Source organism: Carya illinoinensis, chromosome 6 (genome assembly GCF_018687715.1).
Source record: "Carya illinoinensis cultivar Pawnee chromosome 6, C.illinoinensisPawnee_v1, whole genome shotgun sequence".
Lineage (NCBI taxonomy): Eukaryota > Viridiplantae > Streptophyta > Magnoliopsida > Fagales > Juglandaceae > Carya > Carya illinoinensis.
Window position 1 is genome coordinate 37026764 of NC_056757.1, and position 22930 is coordinate 37049693.

General features: G+C 36.8%; 1 protein-coding gene across 1 annotated transcript; it reads left to right on the forward strand.

Moving 5' to 3' along the window:
- Positions 1 to 13809: 13809 nt before the first annotated feature.
- LOC122313388 (protein STICHEL) lies at positions 13810 to 22108 on the forward strand. The gene is made up of 6 exons (XM_043128339.1): positions 13810 to 16321; positions 16500 to 16719; positions 18275 to 18844; positions 20342 to 21056; positions 21519 to 21600; positions 21701 to 22108. The coding sequence occupies exons 1-6, from the start codon at positions 14276 to 14278 to the stop codon at positions 21797 to 21799; spliced, it is 3732 nt and encodes a 1243-aa protein (XP_042984273.1). The 5' UTR covers positions 13810 to 14275; the 3' UTR covers positions 21800 to 22108.
- The last annotated feature ends 822 nt before the right edge of the window (positions 22109 to 22930 follow it).

The following is a 22930-nucleotide window of genomic DNA, read 5'->3' on the forward strand; positions in this document are numbered from 1 at the left end:
TCTGACTAATAAGTCAGATTCTGATGCTATTTATGACTTGGTGAGTCTTGGGACTCGCTACTCTTCCTCTATTGTTGCTTTTTCTCAGCGGCTACAAGCCAAAAATCATGAAGTTGAAAGGCTCAAAGAACAAATTGTTGTACTTCAACGAATTGTTCAAGAGTCTCATATAAGGGAAGGAATCATTCGGCAGAAGAATAAAAAGTTAAAATCTTTATTAGATTCTTCATTCCGCTTGCCGGTTCCCATGAATAAGAATGACATGATATTGTATTAAGAGAATGAGCGTCTCAAACATGAGGCTAAGAATCTCAAGTTTATGTAAAAGTATTTAAAAAATCTATCTTTATTTTTATTGACTCTGGCCTATCTTTTAAGAGATATTCATAACATGCATCATACCTATTTCTCTTCTGATCATACATAATCTATCTTCTGGTAAAGGTTTTGTGAAAATATCTGCTAACTGATCGTGTGTGTTTGTGAACTCTAATATTATATAGCCTTTTTGCACATGATCTCGAAGAAAATGATACCTTATTTCAATATGCTTAGTTCTAGAATGTTGTATTGGGTTCTTTGAAAGATTTATAGCACTTGTATTATCACATTTGATTGGAATGTGATTATACTTGAGTTTAAAATCTTCAAGTTGTTGCTTCATGTACAGAACTTGAGCACAACAACTACCCGCAGCAACATATTCTGCCTCAGCAGTAGATAGTGCAACAGAATTTTATTTTTTACTAAACCAGGAAACTAATGCATGACCTAAGAAATGGCATGCTCCACTAGTGCTTTTTCGATCTATTTTACAGCCAGCATAATCTGCATTTGTGTAGCTGATTAGATCGAAAGATGTGTGCTTAGGGTACCATAACCCTAAGTTAATTGTACCACTAAGATATCTAAGAATGCGCTTAACTGCAATTAAATGTGATTCTTTTGGAGATGATTGAAAACGTGCACATAAGCACACACTAAACATAATATCTGGTCTACTGGTTGTTAAATATAATAAGCTACCAATCATACCTCGATATATCTTCGAGTCAACTGGCTTACCGGATTCATCTTTATCAAGTTTAGTTGATGGGCTCATTGATGTTCCAATTTCCTTAGCATTTTCCATCCCAAACTTCTTCAGTAATTCCTTAATATATTTTGATTGATTGATGAATGTCCCACTTTTTGCTTGCTTAATTTGCAATCCGAGAAAGAATGTAAGTTCACCCATCATGCTCATCTCAAATTCTTCCTGCATAGTCTTAGCAAAAACTTGACACATATTTTCATTAGTAGCACCGAATATTATATCATCAACATAAATCTGAATCAAAAGAATATCATCATTTTCATATTTAATGAAAAAAGTTGTGTCGATTTTTCCTCTTGAAAAACCTTTTTCAATCAAGAAACCACTGAGTCTCTCGTACCAAGCTCTAGGAGCTTGTTTAAGTCCATATAGTGCTTTTGTGAGTTTGAAAACATGATTTGGGGAAATATGATTTTCAAAACCTGGAGGTTGCTCAACATATACCTCTTCATTTATAAAACCATTTAAGAAAGCACTTTTAACATCCATTTGAAAAAGTTTGAAATCTTTATAACAAGCATATGCAAGTAGCATTCGAATAGCTTCTAATCTTGCGACAGGTGCATATGTCTCATCATAATCGATTCCTTCTTCTTGATTAAAACCTTGGACTACAAGTCGAGCCTTATTTCTAGTAATGACTCCAGACTCATCTTTCTTATTTCTAAAAACCCATTTTGTTCCAATAATAGTATGATTTTTGGGTCTAGGAACAAGTGTCCAAACATCATTTCTTTCAAATTGATTCAACTCTTCTTGCATAGCTAGAATCCAAGATTCATCAAGAAGTGCGTCATCAATATTTTTGGGTTCAATTTGAGATAGAAAAGGAGTATGATTACAAATATTTCTAAGAGATGATCGAGTACTTACACCTTGTGAAGGTTCTCCCAAAATTTGTTCCACTGGATGATCTTTCACAAATTTTCACTGTTTGGTTGCATCTTGTATTAAATTTTGATGATCTTTCCTGATGGCTCCATGTTGAACTTCCTCTATTGCTTTCTCTTTGTTGAGATTGAGACTTTCTGTGTTATTTATACCTTCTGTTTCTTCATCAATAGATTTCTTGGAGAGTGGAGAATTAGATTCATCAAATACTACATGCATAGATTCTTGTACAGACAAAGTCTTTTTGTTGAATACTCTATAAGCTTTACTATTAGTAGAATACCCGAGAAAGATACCTTCATCAGATTTTGCATCAAACTTGCCTAAATTATCTCTGTCATTCAAAATAAAACATTTGCATCCAAATACATGAAAGTAACCAATGTTGGGCTTTTTCTCATTCCAAAGCTCATAGGGGGTTTTATCTAACTTAGACCTTAACATAACTCTATTTATAACATAACATGCAGTACTTACCGCTTCGGCCCAAAAATAACTAGGCAAGTTATTCTCATTGAGCATTGTTCTTGTCATTTCTTGAAGAGATCTATTTTTCCTCTCTACTACCCCATTTTGTTGAGGAGTTCGAGGAGCAGAAAAATTATGTACAAAACCGTTTTCATCACAAAATGTTTCAATATTTTTATTAACAAACTCTTTTTCCCTATCACTTCGGATACTTGAAATAGTATAGCCCTTTTCATTTTGAATTCTCTTGCATAACTTGGTAAAGACATTATGTGCCTCATTTTTATGAGCAAGAAAGATGACCCAAGTATATCTAGAGAAATCATCAACAATAACAAATGTATAATATTTTCCTCCTAGACTTGCAACTCTATTTGGTCCAAAAAGATCCATGTGTATCAGTTGCAATGGTCTAGTAGTGGAAATATGTTTCTTAGTTTTAAAAGAAGTTTTTGTTTGTTTACCAAATTGACATGCATCACAAATTTTGTCTTTAAGAAAATATGTTTTTGGTAAACCTCTCACAAGATCATTTTTTGAAAGTTTGGAAATAAGTTCCATGTTGGCATGACCTAATCTTCTATGCCATAACCAACTAGTTTCATTTTGAGCTGACAGGCAAATAGCATCTTGTGAGGTAATTTCTTCAAAATCAATTGTATAAACATTATTGTTTCTAAAAGCAATAAAACAAATATTACAATCATGATCATTCAAAATAATGCATTTATCTATTTTAAAAGTAACTGTAAATCCTTTATCACATAATTGACTTATGCTCAAAAGATTATGTTTTAAACCTTCAACAAGTAGAACATCTTCAATTATGAGAGAAGATTCATTACCAATTTTACCTATTCCCACGATCTTCCCTTTCGAGTTGTCTCCAAATGTCACGTGTCCTTCTTCTTTAGATCTAAAATCAAAGAACTTAGTCTTGTCTCCCGTCATGTGTCTTGAACATCCACTATCTAAAAACCACTTATTTTTGCTTGTGGATGACTTCATGCATACCTATAAAAACAATTAAAATGATTTTTCTTGGTACCCAAGTTCTTTGGGTCCTTTATTTATTAGTATTAGAAGAAACAAGATTTTTAGGTACCCATATGGCCCTAATAGTCATTGTATGATTTCTTCTAATAGGACAAATATGATAATTATGACCATTTCTATTACAAAAATTACAAATAGCATGTGACATATATGAAAAACTTGAATGATTATAATAATATCCTTTTTTGACAAAATTATTTTTATGAAAAGAATTTTGAATATTAGTCTTTGAGGTAGAATGATTATCAAAGAAATTTTTATAAGGTTTGTATTTTTGTTTTGGCATATATCTCAAACCTGCCTTGTCAAAAACACATCTTTGACTACCAAGAAGTTTTTCAAAATTTCTTTTTCCATTCGTAAAGTTTTCAACAATATTTTCTAAATCGGTTTTCTTCTTATTCAATTCAAGATTTTCATCTTTCAAAATGATACTTTCTTTTCTTAAAATTTCAATTTCGTTTGTTAAAGAAGAATTTTTCTTTTTCAAAGCAGTATACTTGATACCCAATTTTTCAAATTCCTCATAAATCTCTTCTAAAACATTTTGCAATTCTTCATATGAAGGATTTTCAATATTATCAAGATTTGTTACCTTAATGTCATCTTTAGCCATAAGACAAAGATTTGCTGATTCTTCATTGCTTGCTTCACTATCTGAGCTACTTGAATCATCATCCCATGTAGCTTTCATTGCTTTCTTGCCCTTGTTTCGATCTTTCTTTAGCAGAGGACAATCTGGCTTGATATAACCAGGTTTATTGCATTTATAACAAATTAAAGTATCGTATTTACCTGAATCTTTCTTGGAAAACTTTTTGAAAGATTTCCTCGGAGTAGTTCTATTTTTCTTCAAGAACCTCTGAATTCTTTTTGTTATCATCGCAACTTCTTCATCTTTATCGTCATTTTCCTCATCTTCATCACTTTCACTTTCATGAGGAACAACTTTAAGTGCTAAGCTCTTCTTTGGCTTTCCTTCTTCTTCTCCTCTTTTCAATGTGTACTCATGGGTGATAAGTGACCCGATGAGTTCATTGACTTCGAGCTTCTTGAGGTCTCTAGCTTCAAGAATCGCTGTAACTTTTGATTCCCAACGTTTTGGTAAAGAGTTGAGAATTTTTCTTACTATCTCCACCTTGGAATAAACTTTGCCAAGAGCTGTCAAGCTGTTTATGATGTTAGTAAAACGAGTGTGCATACTAGAAATAGATTCATCATCATTCATCTTAAACATTTCATATTCATGAGTAAGAATATAAATTTTTGATTCCTTTACTTGCGAAGTTCCTTCATAAGTTACTTCCAAGTTATCCCAAATTTCCTTTGCCGTAGCGCAATTCATTATTCTATTAAACTCATTTCCATTAAGAGCATTATATAATAAATTCATAGCAGTTAAATTTAAAGTATAAAGTCTATCGTCTTCACGATCAAACTCTTCTTCTTCCTTTTTGACCTTTACTCCATCAACCACTTTTGTTGGAATATAAGGTCCATTTACAATACATTTCCAGATTTCTCTACCTTGAGCTTGAAGAAATATTCTCATTCTAACTTTTCAGAATGAGTAATTATCTCCACAAAAGAGTGGAGGCCGACTGCTAGATTGACCTTCACCAAATGAAGGTGCAATGTTAGCCATAAGATCTTAACTCAAAAGATAGTTAATCTTATAATAGAGCTCTTAGCTCTGATACCAATTGTTGCCCAGATGACTAACACAAGAGGGGGGGTGAATTGAGTTGTATAAAAAAAATAACAATTATAAATCAAATATATAATATAAAATATAAACAAAATATAAAATAACAATAAATATAAAGAGTAAGGGTAAGAGAGAAGCAAACTCAGTATGTTAACGAGGTTCGGCCCCACTGCCTACGTCCTCGCCTCGAGCTACCCCTTGAGGATTCCCAAATTCACTATTCAACCTCCTTCAGGTGGAGATAGAAACCTATTACACCTTTGAACAATACCGCTACAAAGGATCCGTGTAGAACACCCTCTACACTTGCAATCACCTTACACGTGGTGATTCAACTATTCCCCGTGTAGAATACTTTCTACACACACAAGGGTTATACACACCCTTTTTTTTTATACAAGAGCTGATAGTGGGTATGTTATCAGAAAACACTCCTCAATGAGTGAAATAAGAACAATACAGCGCAAACTATATCTCTCAAAATGAACAAGGATTAAGGCTCAATACTTAGAGAAGAGAGAATAAAAACTTTGAATGAATGTTGTATGCTCTTGGTGTTGTAAATGTGAAGCTCTCAATTGATCTATTTATAGGCATATGAGACTTCATATTCAAATTTAAAAAGATTCACATGTCAAAGACAACATCATTCACTTTTTCAAAAAATTCAAATAAAAGGTTCTTCTTTTTCAATTGTCAAAGACAACATCATTCATTTTTTCAAAGAATTTAAATAAAAGGTTATTCTTTTTCAATTGTCAAAGACAACATCATTCACTTTTTCAAAAAAAATCAAACCTAATCTTTTACTTTTGGCATATGACAAAATGAGCACACTTTCATTTTCAAAAAATTCAAACCTAATCTTTTACTTTTTGTATAAGTCTAAAAAAGCATCAACCACTTTTGAAAATATTCAAATAAAACATGCACATGTGAAAGATGACAATCAATCATCTTTAATATTTTCAAAGTTCAACCCTTTAATCAAGGCATGCACATGCAAAAGATGACAATCAATCATCTTTCAAAATTTTCAAATTTAATTTTCAAAAATATTCATGCACATGTGGAAAATGTATTTTAATGCTTTATGATAAAATATTAATTTTGAGCATTAATCCTAATTTCGAATTTTGAAGAGATTTACAACATTACTCTATAATTTTAATGTGAACTTGTTCCCTTCTTGCTCATGCTTGTTTCCTTGATGTGCTTGACTCCATTGTGTAGACAACTTGAGCTTGAGACTTCTTTATTCTTTGAATTCATTTGTTATCATCAAAATCCATGTGTAGATTTATAATCACATGAAACTTGAAACCTTGAGTTCAACAGTAGTGTTGTTAGCATGTTTTTATAAATGTTCATTGAGGTTTTGTTGCATGACTAAAACTTTTGAAGATATATTTTCCTAGATCTAGGAACTTGAAAATTAGAAGTGGAAAAACAGTTTCTGTTTTGAGAAAGTTTGAATATTTCGTAGTTTGATCTTATTCTAAAGGTTTTGATATTTTTATATGATGATCATACATCTCTTATTTGCATGTTAGAATGTTATTTTAAAGATATTTAGTATTAGTTTCAAATAAATGATTTTTCTACTCAAGAGGATTTCGATTAGGCCTACGATTTTATTTTTTATGTTAGATTCATGTTTTATTGATTTTTAGTCATGTGATTTTAAGTTTGATGGTTAGATCTTCTTTAGGACACTTTTTTAAACCATTTGATGTTTTAGTTTGAAGATCTCATCTTTTGAAGCTATGGATCAAGAGATTTATCAAAACTAGTTAAGAAAAAAATTTCTATTTTTAGACTAAGTGTAAAACCAAAAACTTCAATTGTTATTTTGTGATTTTTGATGACTTTTTTTTTTTAATGATTTAAAGCATGGTTGATCTTAGGATGATGTTATGAATATGTTAGAAGTAAGATTTTATTTTTTAGAATTCTTGGAGATGTTTTGATTTAGGGTCAAAACTTGTGATTCAATGGTTTGCTATTTATTAAAAAGTTTGGGTCCTTTTACAAAAGGTTTGGTGTTAATGATTAGTTTTTTCTTAATTGATGTTTTAAGTTTGGTTTTAAAATTAGGATAGGGAGATCTTTGTTGCAAAGTTTTGATTTAATCATGAGTTTTGAAATTGGAAAAAATTGCAACAAAAATAAGAAAAATGGCTTATGAATGTTTCGGCCATAGTGAGTTTACCATAGTTATGAATTTTTTTAAATTTTTCTGAGTTGATATTTGAGTTTAGAATAAAATTTACATGAGAAATGTAAATTTTGGTAATTTTTGAACTTAAGATTTGAAATCCTTAAGTTAAGGGTAAAGTGATCATTTTACCTTAAGTTGTCTCTTTTGTATGTTTCGAATTGTTAGTAATTAAATTTTTAACTTTTAGAATACCCTCTTATAGTTTCTCGTATTTCACACTTTATTCTCGTAGAATGCAACAATCGAGGTAAGTTAGCTCTTAACTTACTATCAGTTTACTATATATGTGTGATGTGTAAGGGAACTGCATTTTATATATGTATGTTACCATATACACTATGCCATGCCACGTCATTACATATTTATATGTTATGTATGATTTATTCTATTATGAATATTTATATGTTGCATAATCTATTATGTCACGTATTGCTATATGTTATAAGTATCCAATGTTAAGTATGCCATATGTTACATGTATGTCATATCATGTAATATTTACTATTGTAAGTATGTCATGTTAAGTATGTTGTTTGATACATGTCATGTCATGTTACGAAATATTATCTGTTACATGTATGTCATGCTACAAAATGTTTCTATCTCAAATAAGTTATGTCTTTCGAGTTACGTTTAAGTCATGTTGTGTTATGTCAAGACTTTTGTTCTTTCATATTCCAATCATATTTTGTCTCGAATACAGTTTGTGTATCTTGGGAACAACTTTCAAGTCATGTCAAGTCAGTTATGTCTAGGATATTCACGATCTAATCACTATGATTGTCCGAGCATCTCCAATCGTAATTCATGCGAGGTACTTTTGGTGAAATCATTTTGATTGTCAGAATTTAGTATAAGTTCAGTTATGTTGATACTTCTAGCGTAATCATTCTGATTATTAGAGTATTTCATTTAAAATACTTGTGATGTAATCATTTTGATTATTAGAATATTACCAGGTATTCCTAGTGTAATCTTTTTGATTTCTAGGATACGTGATTTAAAATACTCATGATGGAATCATTTTGATTGTCTGAGTATCTCTGATAGAATACATTGGGCAGAATCATTTTGATTGCTCGCTATTCTTGATAAAACCATTGGAAAAATCATTTTAATTGTCAGAACTCAGATCAAGTTAATGTTAAGTTAAGTTTTAGTTCAAGTTCACGTTTATGTTATGTTTCAAATTGACGTTAAGTTCATGTTTAGTTTCAGTTCAAGTTCAGTTATGTCACGTTCTTGCTCAAGTTCAGTTTATTGAACAAGATTCTAAATTCATGTATTTCATAGCATGTTATGTTCGGGTTTACATTAATGTTATGTTTAAGTTCACGTTCATACTATGTCACATCAAGTCAAGTCTTAGTTTCAAGCCTATGTCATGTTCAAGTTCAGTTCAAGTTATGTCAGCTCATGTCATGTTATATCAAGTCATGTTATACTTATTATTTCATGCTATGTTATGTTAAGTTATGTTATGTTTATTATTGATTTTTATTGTGCATTCATATCTTTACTGCCATGCATGCATCATTAACTTGTATGAGAGTTTCCTGTTAACTTGCTGAGATTTGTAATCAAATCTCACAATGATATATCCAACTACCATTCCTCTTGAATGATAGGCGATGTTTCAAGACCAGAGCAGAGAGCAGACATTGGCAGACTGAAGGAAGTTGATTAGACGCCGCAGAAGCAATGCGGAGCTTATAGCCTCCATAGTCGGTTTTTGGATAGTATTCTGGCATCGTTAGTCGAGTTACTCGACAAACTAGCCCAATAGTATATTTTGGTAATGTAATTATGGAGCCCGGTCTCCATTGTTTTGATATTACAGTCTTTTGAGACCAATATTGTAATCGTGGATGTTTATTTTGTTAAGTATGCATGGATTATATTTTAACTATTTGGGATATTATAAGTTTAGTGCATAATATTATTAAAAAAATTATCCACTGCGAAACATAATGCTAGATGCATCTTATATGTTATGAATGGGGGCAAGTAACATTGTGTTGCATGTCCTGATGTTTTAAATGTCTGTTTGATCTCAAGCAGAATCTAGGGGCCTCATAGCCTCCCGGGCGATCCACCAGCCCAGTCAAGGAGTTACTAGCCTTGAAGTGTAAAGGTCGGCCTACCACCTTGGGAGCACAGGAAGTCCACCTCAGTGAAAAGGAATAAGGAACACATCACCTCGACGAAACTAAATCTTAAGGTAAGGTAGAGGGTCATGCCACATTGAATTCCCCCCTCCCCCTCCTCCAAAAAAAAGGCCACACTGCATTAAATGGGCATGGCGAAAGGGAATACAGGGAGGACATCTCCTGCTGCTACAGGGCATGAGCGTCTGATCCCAGGGGCTAGGTATCAGGGAAGCTCTCTAGACTCTATGAACTCTCTTTACTCACTTACAGTCTTCTATAGGGCGATACTAATTTTAGCATCGGAGACTTCCCGGCTACCACCACGATCACCGTCTAATGGTATTTTCTTTGTGTTCGTAGGCCCAAGATTGAAGACCTAAGCTGCTGAGGGCCCAGCCCAAAAGCGTATGAAACACAACGTTAACAACAACCACTCTTAAACTACCCAAATTTTAATATACCCCCTCCTTATATGGACCGGTGAATCTTGGGCCATTGTATGGACCCAACCAAAGCGATCTCCCTTGGCCCCCCACTGTGGGGTTGCCTCCTTTATAGGAGGGATCCCAATCACAACCCCCTCGCTTGTCACGGCCCCTGGACCTGCTCCTGGTCTGACGGGAGTTGCTTCAACCCCAATGTCTGTTGGCGACTAGATTATAGTAGCAGCAATAAGAGGAACTGGGGGAGCATCGACAAACTCCCTGGTCTCCAAGGCTTCCCCATCAATGCGAACCCCAGCATCGACCCCTACCATTGCGGGACGGGCACTCGTTGCTCTACCATGACCTTTTCGACCCGTGACATGGCTTGTGCAATTTCCTCATCGATCTTAGCGTTGTCACCAAGAGTTGGCTCAGGAGAGCAGAGAATAAGAGAATCTGGGATAGACACTTGGTCGAAAAGGTCCTCAAGCACTGGAGGGGTTGCGGCCTATGAAAAACATACCTTAGGTGCCTAGGCAGGCAACCCTGTAGCCCCAACACCAACAGAAGGAGACGTGTCCTACAATCCGCGAAAAGGGTGATCCCAATAGGCACCAAGAAATAGCGAGGCGAGATCTTGCCCACCGGGTGAAAGACCTGTGGCCCCATCCACACTGGCGGGGTAAGAGAAAAAGCATTCAGGGGCACCCTTGGTTGACTTGGGCTGGCTGTAAAGGGAGTGTTGCGGACCTATCGACGGAGGGCCGTGCAGCCCTGATCCCGGTAGGGACTTGAGACACCTTGGCCCTGCCCGACGGCACAGAAATTGCCTCCCTTCTAGGTGGAGGCGGTGTGGGTCACTAGATGGACACCTCACCTGAGGATTGCCCTGGAGGGCGAATGATGTCGTTATCAAAATCCAGCTTGACCGGTAAGCTCCTTTGGGGTTTCTTCCCTTTTCCCTCGATTGGCTAACTGGGGAAATGCTTATGCCCTTGATGATTGACCTGCCCCATTGGAATGGAGAGTTCTAGGAAGTGCACTTGAGCATGAGGGGTAAGTATCAACATATGCTATCATCAGACAGCAGAGCGTTTGTAAGAACTTCAGGCTGGTGGTCGGCCACCCAAGCTCGTACTACCTCAATACGTTGAATCTCTTAAGGGGCCGCGGAGGTCTTGATGACCTTATCATTTTGCACGACCCCCCAGTTGGCCTGAAATGGGTATTTCTGCTGAACGACCTGTCCAGTGAGGTATTTCCCTCTATCGCCTAACACAAAGAAGAAGCGCTTAGACCAGGGGGACAATTTGTCGTACTGCGGCTCTAGGTGAGCCAATGCACGAATAGAATGAAAGCTGCAGTTATTCCTAACCTTCTTCAAGATACTATGGGTGAGGAAAAATTCTTGGCCGGTAAGGGAAGGGCAGTCAGCCCCTGCCTCCTCTAGGGCACGCCTCCAAATGACGCAACAGTTCATGAGAATCCTCCACGTGTTAGGATGAAGTTGAGCCGGAGCCACGCCGTCATAGGAGCCTCTGCAATTTTGACAACTGCGAAGTCCTGAGGGGGATTTGAGGGCTTGGTAGGCTTAGGATTCTTAGAGCTTTTCAAGGTAGCACAAGTAGAGTTCTTGATAACCATGAAGGGTAGGAAAGAAGGGAGGAACGGGCATGAAAAAGCTTAAGAGAGAAAATGGGCCAAGGATACTCAATTAAGCACAAGAAGGAAGTAAGGGACTGCCTATCACCTAGAGAGGAAGCTTATATAAACCTAAAGGGACGGTTCGAGTCCTAGGATTGTGGGAACCTACATACTGCACGAAGGTTGTAAACTTGACATGAATCTTGTGACGTGAGCCCTGTGAGGAAACGTGGCAGGAGCTGCCTGATACAATCAATGCAAAAAAGACATAACGTACGTCATCAAGAACTTGAATTTAACCACTGGAACATGTTAATAAGGCAGGAATGGGAACTGTTGCGCCATACGACGAGAGGCGAAAGAATTGGGTAAAGGCAAATTGCAGCCTAACACATGGAGAGAGCTGAAAAACGAACACTGCCCCTGTCCTATAGAGGAGAGCAATTAATAGTCGACCGCACAAGAGGACAAAGGGGCTTGGGGTAAAGAGAAATTCCCATCGGACTAGTTTGGTAAGAATTCGTAGGGTAACTGTTAGGAGGTTTTTCCCCTGGCACAAAGTCTAGAGTCTGAGCCTAATATTGTGAGAGGCCTAGGCCGCCCGGGCAATCCACCAGCCTAGTCGATGAGTTACTGACCTCGAAGTAGAGGTCGGCTTACCACCTTGGGAGTGCGGGAAGTCCACCCCGGTGAAAAGGAAGGAGAAACAAACCATCTCGATGGAACTAAATCCTAGGCCAAGGTAGAGGGTCATGCCGCATTAAATACACCTCCCAAGAAGGCCAAGTCACATTAAATGGGCATGGTGGAAAGGACTGCAGGGATGACATTTGCCCCTGCTGTAGGGCATAGGCTTTTGATCCCAAGGGCTAGGTATCAGGGAAGCTCTTTAAGCTCTCTAGACTCTTTGAACTCTCTCTACTTACCTACACACTTCTCTAAGGTCATACTGATTTCGGCATTGGAGACTTCTCGGCCACCACCATGATCACCGTCTCACAGTTTTTTTTTGGTGTTCACAGGCCCAAAATTGAAAACTCGAGCTGCTGAGAGCTCGACCCAAAGGCGTACGAAACACGACGTTAACAATAACTATTCTTAAACTACCCAAATTTTAATATTTCCCCTCCATCAAATATTTACATAGATATCATTGATATAAAAAGAATTAAAGGAAAATAAAAATAAAAATAAAAATGTCAATACATTTTTTTTTCTAAGTAAAAGACTAAAAGTTAACACTGAATATGAACAAAAATTGTTAATAATAAAATAGTTTTTAAAAACCACTTTTTATGTTTTTAGAAAATGTTTATATTTCAATAAATGATTTTATGCATAAAATAATTTTGTAACACTATAATTTGTTGATTTTAATAGGTTACTTTGTATATTTGATGATTTCCATGAGTAATTTTGTTTTTTTTTGTTTTTCTGATGTGGAAAATGGCAGATAATGCAATTTTACGATAATTTGAGGGTGAATGCAAATTGGATGATAAATTGAGAGGAGTTTGTGTATCCCTCCCTTCCCCATTTAAGCAAAAAAAAAAAAAAAAAAAAAAAATACAGGAAGAGGCGATCTAATAGTAGAATGTGACATCGATATTTTAGAATGAGACTGGAATTGAGGTGTAAAATATAACATACCTTTATTAAATTATATTTGCAGTCATATTTTGCTTGGATGATGCTGCCAAAGGTCTACATGTGCTTTGGTTCATATTCATCCATAGGTATATTTTCAAAAAGAAATACCCTGTAGGCTGTATAGCATACACCAAATTTTGAGATAATCTCTTCACCCAAAATGTATTAATTCTAATGCTAATATGTCAGCTTTTTTAAAAACATGCAGTCAGTTTTTTAAAATATAAATCTTAAGAAAAATGTGTTTTGACTTTTTTCATTCTTAAACTGAGTCAGAGTGTAATATTTAAAATGAATTTTCACTTAAATGGTTAACCAATAAAATCATTTAACGTAAAAAGAAAATTCAAAAGATGAAAATAAAAATGAAAATTTTTAACTGGCCCGGGTGAAACTTATCAAAGAGAATCACTGTCATTTCATTTCCCGCTGAAAATAATCTCATACATTCTTTTTAAGAAAATAGAATGTAATTGAATCCAAAAATTCATTTTCATTATGACCTTACTTTTTTTTTTTTTTAAGAGAAATTGCGAAACTTGCTCATAATACTAATCTGTCTATCAGATCTGATCTGCACTCGAAACCATTTTCTCCCCTCTCTTCTGTATACGTTCTTCACTCGATGTATACATGTATATACGCTTGCTGCTTGCATTTGTTTTTCGATCAACAAGCAGAAGAAAAAGGGCGTATTGGTGGATTGGATCTCATTCTTTCCGGGTCGTGTGGTTTGTTGATTTTTGGTTCTGAAAGATGGTATCTTTTTTGTTAGACTTCAAACCTCAATTGCCCTCCAGAACCCAGACCAAATACTGCTCTTATGAAGAATAAAACGGAGTAAAAGACGGGATCTCATTCTCTGTGGTTTACGGGTTTTGGTTCTGAGAGAGCATTTACTTTTGCACCTCAACTTCGATTAACCTACGAAACCCAAAACAAATACTGCACTTGTGAATAACAGAAATGTCAGAAACGAGGGTTGGTGATCCAAGCAAGCTACACTTGAAGAAGGAGCTTACTCAAATCCGAAAGGCAGCCCGGGTTTTACGAGATCCCGGCACGAGTTCCTCTTGGAAATCCCCTCTAAATTCCTCAAGATCTGTTCCACCGGCTGCTTCTCCTTCAACTTGGGAGCACTTGTTACAGTCTGATCATTTCCAAAATAACAATGGCAAGGACAAGGAGAAGAATGTGTTCCTGTACAATTGGAAAGGCCACAAATCCTCAACCGAGAAGAGCGCAGCAATGGCCACGATTGACGATGACGACGATGGATCTTCTTCTTCGATTCCGGGGGGCAGCGTTGAAGATAACCTGAGCGATGGGCGTGATGGTAGGGATTCAAAGAGTGACAGCTTTCCTTCCATATTCAGATGTAGGAATGCAAATCCTGTGTCATCGGCCAACATTAAGAAGAAGAAGAAGAAGAGGAAGAAGAGTAAGAAAACTAATACAAATTTGGACGCTTTATCAAAATATCGACACAAAGATGATATTGTTGGTAGAAACTTAGTTAATTCAAAACCACCATTCCAGAGTCATCCTTCCATCGGGTTAAGCCGGGATGACTCTGTCGGGCAATCTGATGATACCGAAGAGTATAGTAATTCTGAGGAGTCTAGGAAAATTTTGAGGGCGTCCCCATTGCTTTTGAAACTTCAGCATAAGAATTGGTCTCACTCTTCTAAGCTTTTGAGAAAAAGTGGTCTAAGAGAGGATTCTTCTTTTTCATATAGTACACCGGCATTGTCGACTAGTTCCTATAATAGGTATCGTAATCAAAACCCAAGTACTGTTGGGTCTTGGGATGGTACTACTACTTCAATCAATGATGGGGATGATGAGGTGGATGATCATTTGGATTTGCCGGGTCGCCAAGGATGTGGGATTCCTTGTTATTGGTCAAAGAGGACACCCAAACATCGTGGTGTGTGTGGGAGCTGTTACTCTTCTTCACTTTCAGATACAATAAGGAGGAAAGGGAGCATCATGTTGTGCGGAAGTCAAGTTATGTATCCCAGGCGTCCAGGATCATCATCAGGTTCCAACAAGCGGAGTATTGCTTCAAGAAGTGCTCAAGGTGTTTTTCCATTACTTGGTGATTGCAGAGGAGGTTCATCCATAGGAACTGGGCGGAGTGATGATGAACTCTCTACTAACTTTGGGGAGCTTGATTTGGAAGCTTTGAGTAGATTGGATGGGAGGAGATGGTCGTCCAGCTGTAGAAGTCAAGAAGGACTAGAGATTGTAGCTCTTAATGGGGAAGGGGAAGAGGAAGGCACACCGGACAATATCAGGAGTTTTAGTAAGAAGTACAAACCGATGTTCTTTGGTGAATTAATTGGGCAGAATATTGTTGTCCAGTCGCTGAGAAATGCTGTTATAAGGGGTCGGATTGCCCCTGTTTATCTTTTTCACGGTCCCCGTGGAACTGGAAAGACATCAACAGCCAGGACTTTTGCCTCTGCCTTGAATTGTCTGGCTCCTGATGAAACCAAGCCATGTGGTTACTGCAGGGAATGCACTGATTTCATCTCTGGCAAGAGTAGAGATCTGTTGGAAGTTGATGGAACCAATAAGAAAGGAATTGATAGAGTTAGGTACTTATTGAAGAAACTATCGGTGGAGTCCTCATCAGCCTTCTCAGAATACAAGGTTTTTGTTATTGATGAGTGTCACTTGTTACCCTCTAAGACATGGCTGGCATTTCTCAAATTTCTTGAAGAACCACCAGAGCGAGTTGTGTTCATACTTATAACAACTGACCTTGACAATGTACCTCGTACTGTACAATCACGGTGTCAGAAATACCTTTTCAACAAAATTAAAGATGTTGATGTTGTAGCCAGGTTACGGAATATTTCTGCTAATGAGAGCCTGGATGTTGAATCGGATGCATTGGATTTGATTGCTTTGAATGCAGATGGTTCACTTCGAGATGCAGAAACTATGTTGGAACAATTGAGTTTACTGGGGAAAAGAATCACCACATCTCTTGTAAATGAACTCGTGAGTTTTCTTGTCAATGAACTTGTTAGCAAATTTTATTAAGGTGAGATTTATTTATTCATAAAATTCTATGGTTGCATAAATTATTTTGATCGGTAAAAAAAATTATACAACTGTAGAATTTTATGAAGAAATAGAATGTTCCAAACAGATTAATTGACTGTATTATCTTCTACAGGTGGGAGTTGTTTCAGATGAAAAATTACTGGAACTTTTGGAGTTAGCAATGTCATCAGACACTGTAGAAACAGTGAAAAGAGCCAGGGAGTTGATGGACTTGGGGGCTGATCCCATGGTTTTGATGTCTCAACTGGCCAGTCTCATTATGGATATCATTGCTGGAACTTACAACACAATTGATGCTAAATGTGGTGATTTTTTCCCTGGTGAAAGAAGCTGTGAGTATCGTTCCCTTCACTTTTGATGTGATTACAGGACTTCATTTTTCATCCTGAGTTTTGGTAGCATGACTTATCGGAAAAAAGAAATTCCCAAAAAATAAAAATAAAAATAGTAAACCATGTCATAAGCAAATGTGTAATATCAAAATTAGGTTAAGCGAAAAAATAATAATAATAATCATTGACAGATCGAATATAGTTGATAAAGCCAAATGCCTATTGGTACTATTAAATAATTGTATCATGCCCGATCCATGTGCCAAACGAAGTCGGGCTTATTTTTGAACATGGGCAAATGAAATTTCTCACCAAATTGAGTTGCATTGTTTTCATTGAAAGGAATTCCATGTAGAAGCTTATGGTAGTTCCAAAATAGACATCAGTTAGAATGTAAATGCACGTAAAGTAATAAGGGTTTTTTGCCATATTCCGGAATTTTTCACTGAAACTTCTCCATATTCTACAAAAAGCAGACTCATCTCCTGCAGTTAGCCATGGAATCCTATTTTTCTGTTCTACCCTTTGCATTCTTTTTATACCTAGTTATAAGTTGATCCATATATTCCAATATGTCAGCTCGTGCTTTACGTTAAAAATATTTATTTGTCATCATTAACACTACCCTAAGTATTTCAGGAAAAGAAGAAAATGATACAGTGATAGACTGGGTCATCTTTTGTTGATTTAATTATTGCATCATGTGGATAGACCCTAACTTGATTATATTGTGGACCTGATTATATTCTAGAAAAATAAGTTGATGTTATGGTACCCTCACCCAAACAACACCACCCCCCCCCCCCAAAAAAAAAAAAAAAAAAAAAAAACTCCCAAAAGAAAAACATTTTTTGAAAGGCAACCTCAAAGTGCCAGGTCCTTTTTAACCGAGACAGGATTGATTCTGGTGCATGAAACATTTGTTCTATTTTTTTTTTGGTTCATATTTTATATTCTTTGGTACAAAAAAAAAAAAAAAAATCAAAGTAGATCACTTGCAGAAATGGGGTGGGAATCAATGTGGGTATACATCATTTGACTTCTAAGATTATCTCAGGCTTCTCAAATCCCAAGGTTGGTCATGGCTGGTTTGATCCTTGAATGTTTCTGGGGGCTACCTAAACCATTAGAATTTTGGCGACCTTTAAGTGGTATTATCAACCTAGCTAGGCTATTGCTGATAGCACTCTGCTGTTTGACTTATAATGTCCTAGGTTCTTATGTAATTGACTTGCTGCGTAGGATTTATTTGTTAAAGTTTATATTTTGGTTGGTCTTCCCTCCAACTATTGTTAGCCAAATTCTTTGATGTTTAGATACAACTTATACCATCTTATTTTTCTCCATATGGTCTTTGTCACACATCAATATCCCAAAAAAAGCTAAAGAAACGGAAGTTTAGTGTTTCATATTTTGCAGCCTCTTCTGAGTGTCATTTTAAATTATCTTCATATGGAATTAAAAATATCATGATTTTGATCTTTGATGAATAACTGCAATGATCTCCTGAAAAAATAATAATAACTGCAATGGATGGGTGGGTTTTATGTTTCAGTGACTGAATTAGAAATGGAGAGATTAAAGCACGCTCTGAAGCTTCTTTCAGAGGCTGAGAAACAGCTAAGGGTTTCAAGTGAACGCTCAACCTGGTTCACAGCAACCTTATTGCAGCTCGGTTCAATACCTTCTCCAGACTTTTCTCACTCTGGAAGCAGCAGAAGGCAGAGCTGTAAGGCAACCGAGGATGACCCATCCAGTGCTTCAAGAGAAGCTACTGCTTACAAGCAGAAGTGGGATGCTCACCATACTCCTCGAAAACCAACTTCTCCTGCTTCCCTGCAGAAGGCAGTAAGTGGGAATCCCAACCATCTTAGGGAACTGTTGTCAGGGGTTGACGGTTTCAGCTCCAACTCCAATCCCAAGCTGTCACAAAGCCAGTCAGTTGATGGGGGTGCCTCGGCTGCCTCATGTGATAATATTATGGTTGGAAATATGATGTTTAGATGCATAAACTTAGAAAAGTTGAATGATGTCTGGGCAAGTTGCATTGAGAGGTGCCATTCAAAGACACTGAGGCAGCTGCTAGCTGTTCATGGAAAGCTTGTGTCTATATCCGAAGTTGAAGGTAAGCTCATAGTTTTTCAGTTGTTGCACACTCATAATCTTTTACTTGTAAAACTGAAGCATAAAATGATTTGCATGACCTCATCATAGTCTCAAGTTGCTTGTTGGTGATCTATTTATTAAAAAAGTTGCTCTCTGGTTATCTCGGTGAGAATTGGCGCTGCAAGTCAAATGATAATAAAAATTTCATCTATGGTGTGTATGTATCCGTGGACTGCCAATAACTTTTTTTTTTAGTGCCACCGGGTGTCTGGAACTATGTCCCGACTAATCCCGAGGGTACACAGGCTCTTGGCAAGGAGTTTCCTGCAAGTGCAGGCCAAGTAATTCAAGGGGAAATTCTCCTAGTCCAATGGCCTCTAGAAATTGTTTGCACACAAGGATTTGAACTTTAGACATAAAAGAAGCATACTACCAAGACCAATGCTCTTTTAACACTTGAGCCACCCCTTAGGGGTTGCATCAGCCAATAACTAGTAATCTACAATTGATATGGATTTCAATTCCAGCTGATGTAATGATTGATACTCATACGGAATCAGGTCTATATTGTTTCTAGTCTTACTTGCCAAAGCAAGTTTCTACGTGAATTTTTCTAGGAATGAAAATAGGGTATCACTACTTACTAAAAAGAAAAGAAAAATAAATGGGAGATTGCCTATTCAGCGAGTGTAGTTTGTTAGCTGATACCGACGCTGGTGTAACTTTAGCCATAGTTGTGCCAGCATCTGTACTACTGGTGGTACACCAGCAGTTACACCAGCGTCTGTTTCCTCTCTCTCATACTACTGGTTTGGCCATTGCCATTAGCTGTAACTTTACATGATAGTTGTGGGTGAGATTAATATTTATCATTCACTATATTGGAAACACAAATATACCATTTCTACCTGCATATGCTGCAGTTCATTGTTTGAAATTGTGAAGCCACCAACAGTGATGATGTGAAGGAAATGAGTCAATTCATTTAAATTTCTAATTACATTTTAGTCAAATTGATTTGAAAGACCCGTCCCATCTGATTAACTCAGACAGATCTTCTTACTCCTTCAGATAAAATTCTATCTGCTACTACTGAACTTGGAGAGGTTATAATGATCAATCTTCCATGCGCATTTTAGAAACTCAAGTTGTGGGAGAAAATATCAGTCTTGTGCCCAAACCCCAAGATCCCCCAACATTTTTTTAGACCAATTGTTGTTTCCTTCGATACATACACCATGTTTAGTTTTCAACCGATATGCGCAATGCCATGACCATACTCTGGATAGTCAAGGTATAACATACTAAAGTTGTAAATACTTGAGCTTGGAGTCATTTACTAGGATCAATGACTGATTGAGTTGGTTTTCTAAAAATTGGAAGCATTTAATTGAATTGGTTTGCTTTAAAACTTGACATCCTAAATGAGGTGCATGATGGGAGACCATGGTACTCTCTCTCTCTCTCTCTGGCATACACATGGTTGTTCTTTATTCTTAGATGCTTCTGCATGCAGGTTTTCTTGTTGCTTTTGTTGCATTTGGGAATCGAGAAATCAAGTGTAGAGTGGAAAGGTTTTTGAGCAGTATCACAAATGCAATGGAAATAGTTCTGAGATGCAACGTGGAGATTAGAATAATCCTTTTGCCTGACAGTGAGGCTTCTATTAATATTGTGAAGCTGGTCAAGTTACCAGAGGGTCTGAAGAAGGCCGAAACAGCTGCAGCTGTTGACCAGGAAAGGAAGGCAGTACACCCAAACCCAATTAATGGTTTTTCTAAACGTTCTTTGTTGCTGGATGGAACCTATCAATCTACCTCTGGTTCATCAGACTTAACAGCTAATGGCAATGGCCAAACCAGTAGTACAAGAGAGAGGAGACAGGAGATTCCAATGCAGAGAATAGAATCCATCATTCACGAGCAAAGGCTAGAAACTGCCTGGTTACAGACTGCAGAGAAAGGCACGCCTGGTTCATTGAGTCGTTTGAAACCTGAGAAGAATCAAGTCCTGCCTCAAAATGGCATATATTGTCAAGATCAAATGGACTCCATGAACTCAATGGCCTTCTCCTCTCAGCATTGGGAAGATGAATTAAATCATGAACCCAAAGTTAACATTGGGAGGGTCCTCCGGAAGGACCAAAATAGTAAAAGGATTGATCGTTTTCCCATGTCACCAAGTTTATTGCACGATAAAAGCTTAGCAGGCAATTTCAGTAAAAATAACCTGTGAGTCTTTCTTTCATTTGTTAACTTACTGCATTTTTTTCCACATCTTTCATAAATTTCTTTGCCTCACTTGAGATATCATCTGAAGCGAAATTGATGGCTGCATGTGTAAAAATCATGGTGGGTTCACTGTTCATTTATGGAATGACAATTTGAGCGTAAGACTTGACTCATTCTTTTGATTCACTGAACCAAAAAAAGAAAAAGAAAAAGTACCGGCTCTTTCTTCAGTGTTTTCTATATATAACTGATGATGTTAGATGATTCTTTAACGGAGGGAATCTTATAAACGGTATAAATTTGTCATGCTATTCTACTCTAATTTTCCAGTGTGTCAGAGAGTGAAGTGATTTGATGCACTAGGCAATGCATAAGGCCTTGGGGCTGTTATGTGTGCCTGTGGCCAGGTATCAACATTTATCTGTCATATAACATTCATGCTAATTCGTGCTGTTTCTCTAGGGGATATGAATCAGGGTCTGGAACTGGAGGTTGTAGTGGACTCTTCTGTTGGAATAACGCCAAACCTCGTAAGAGGGAAAGGGTAGGCTTTTGCTTTCTTTTCCCCCTTCTATTTTCATTTATTTAGGCAGGGAAACTTGTTGAATGTCGAATAAATTTGTTGGTACTTTGTCCGTAAACAGGTTAAAGTAACCTCTGTTCGGCCACACAAAGGTGGACGGTTTTCATTGTTTGGTGATTGCAGCAGACCAAAGAAAACAGAGTGTGGATCTAGAAGATAAATAGCGAGAATTCGTAGTTTGGGGTTTCAGATATACTATTGTTTTCACTATATATTTTACTTTATTTATCTTTTGACAGTTGAGCCATTTTTTTTTTTTTTTGCGGGGGAGGGCGGCCTACGTATGTAAAGGCTGTGGTTGCCAATTGGCATGTGCATTTTCTATGCCATCAGTAAAGGAGAGAGACAGTGGATGCTAAACTGTTAATCTTCTTTTGCATTTCTGGTCTGTTGACTCTGCTGGACTGTTCTAGGAACGGGATGGATGCTATAAAATAGAAGTATCTTTCTCGTTTTTTCGTTTTGGTCAGGATAATGATTCTGCCATGTTGTGTTGTATTTATTGATAATTTACAAAGGGTTGATAACTTGATAGCATCTATACAAGTTGATAACCACGAAAGATAGATACATTACAACAGATAGATAACTCCTACCTAATAGGACATGATAAGTAACAGTCATCTGTATCTTCTGATCAGCTTATCCAGCATCTCTCTTCTAATCTCATCTTATGATATGCACCATGATGTTTATCTTGATTTGCCGATGATAACTATTGATTGTTAGTTTCCTTAATAGCCTCACTCAAACTCATGGGAGGGTTAGTGATTATGTGATCATGAGTTTGTAATGGAGTTTAAGAAACTGAGAGGAAGTTAAGCCTGCCCTTTGTGAAAATATCAGCACATTGATTTGCGAGATATAACGAGCTACCATATTTTTGTTTAGAATTTTTTTCACATACGAAATGATAGTCTACTACTGTATGTTTTGTTCTTGCATGAAAGGTAGGATTAGAAGCTAATTCAAGAGCTCCCATGTTGTCACGGCGTAACTGAGGAGAGGCACGCAGAGAACAATTAAGTTCCTTAAATAGTATTTTGATCCAATATAATTCAGTTGTAGCCATGGCCATGGAGTGATACTCGGCCTCTGTGCTAGATTTGGACACAACACTTTGTTTCTTGGCTTGCCAGAAATCAAGCAGTTTCCTAGAAAATACCATTGGCACTGGTAGAGCATCACACAATTGGGTCTCCTGCCCAATCAGAGTCACAATAGGCATCTAGTTGCAAAGGTCCTGTGGAGTAGACCGAAGGTCAAAATCAATTGCACCTTTTAGGTTCGT

Coding starts and splice junctions, on each gene's coding strand:
- LOC122313388 (XM_043128339.1), top strand. CDS start 14,276: ATGTCAGAAACGAGGGTTGGTGATCCAAGCAAGCTACACTTGAAGAAG. Junction 16,322..16,499: donor CATCTCTTGTAAATGAACTC/GTGAGTTTTCTT, acceptor TATCTTCTACAG/GTGGGAGTTGTTTCAGATGA. Junction 18,845..20,341: donor GTCTATATCCGAAGTTGAAG/GTAAGCTCATAG, acceptor TTCTGCATGCAG/GTTTTCTTGTTGCTTTTGTT.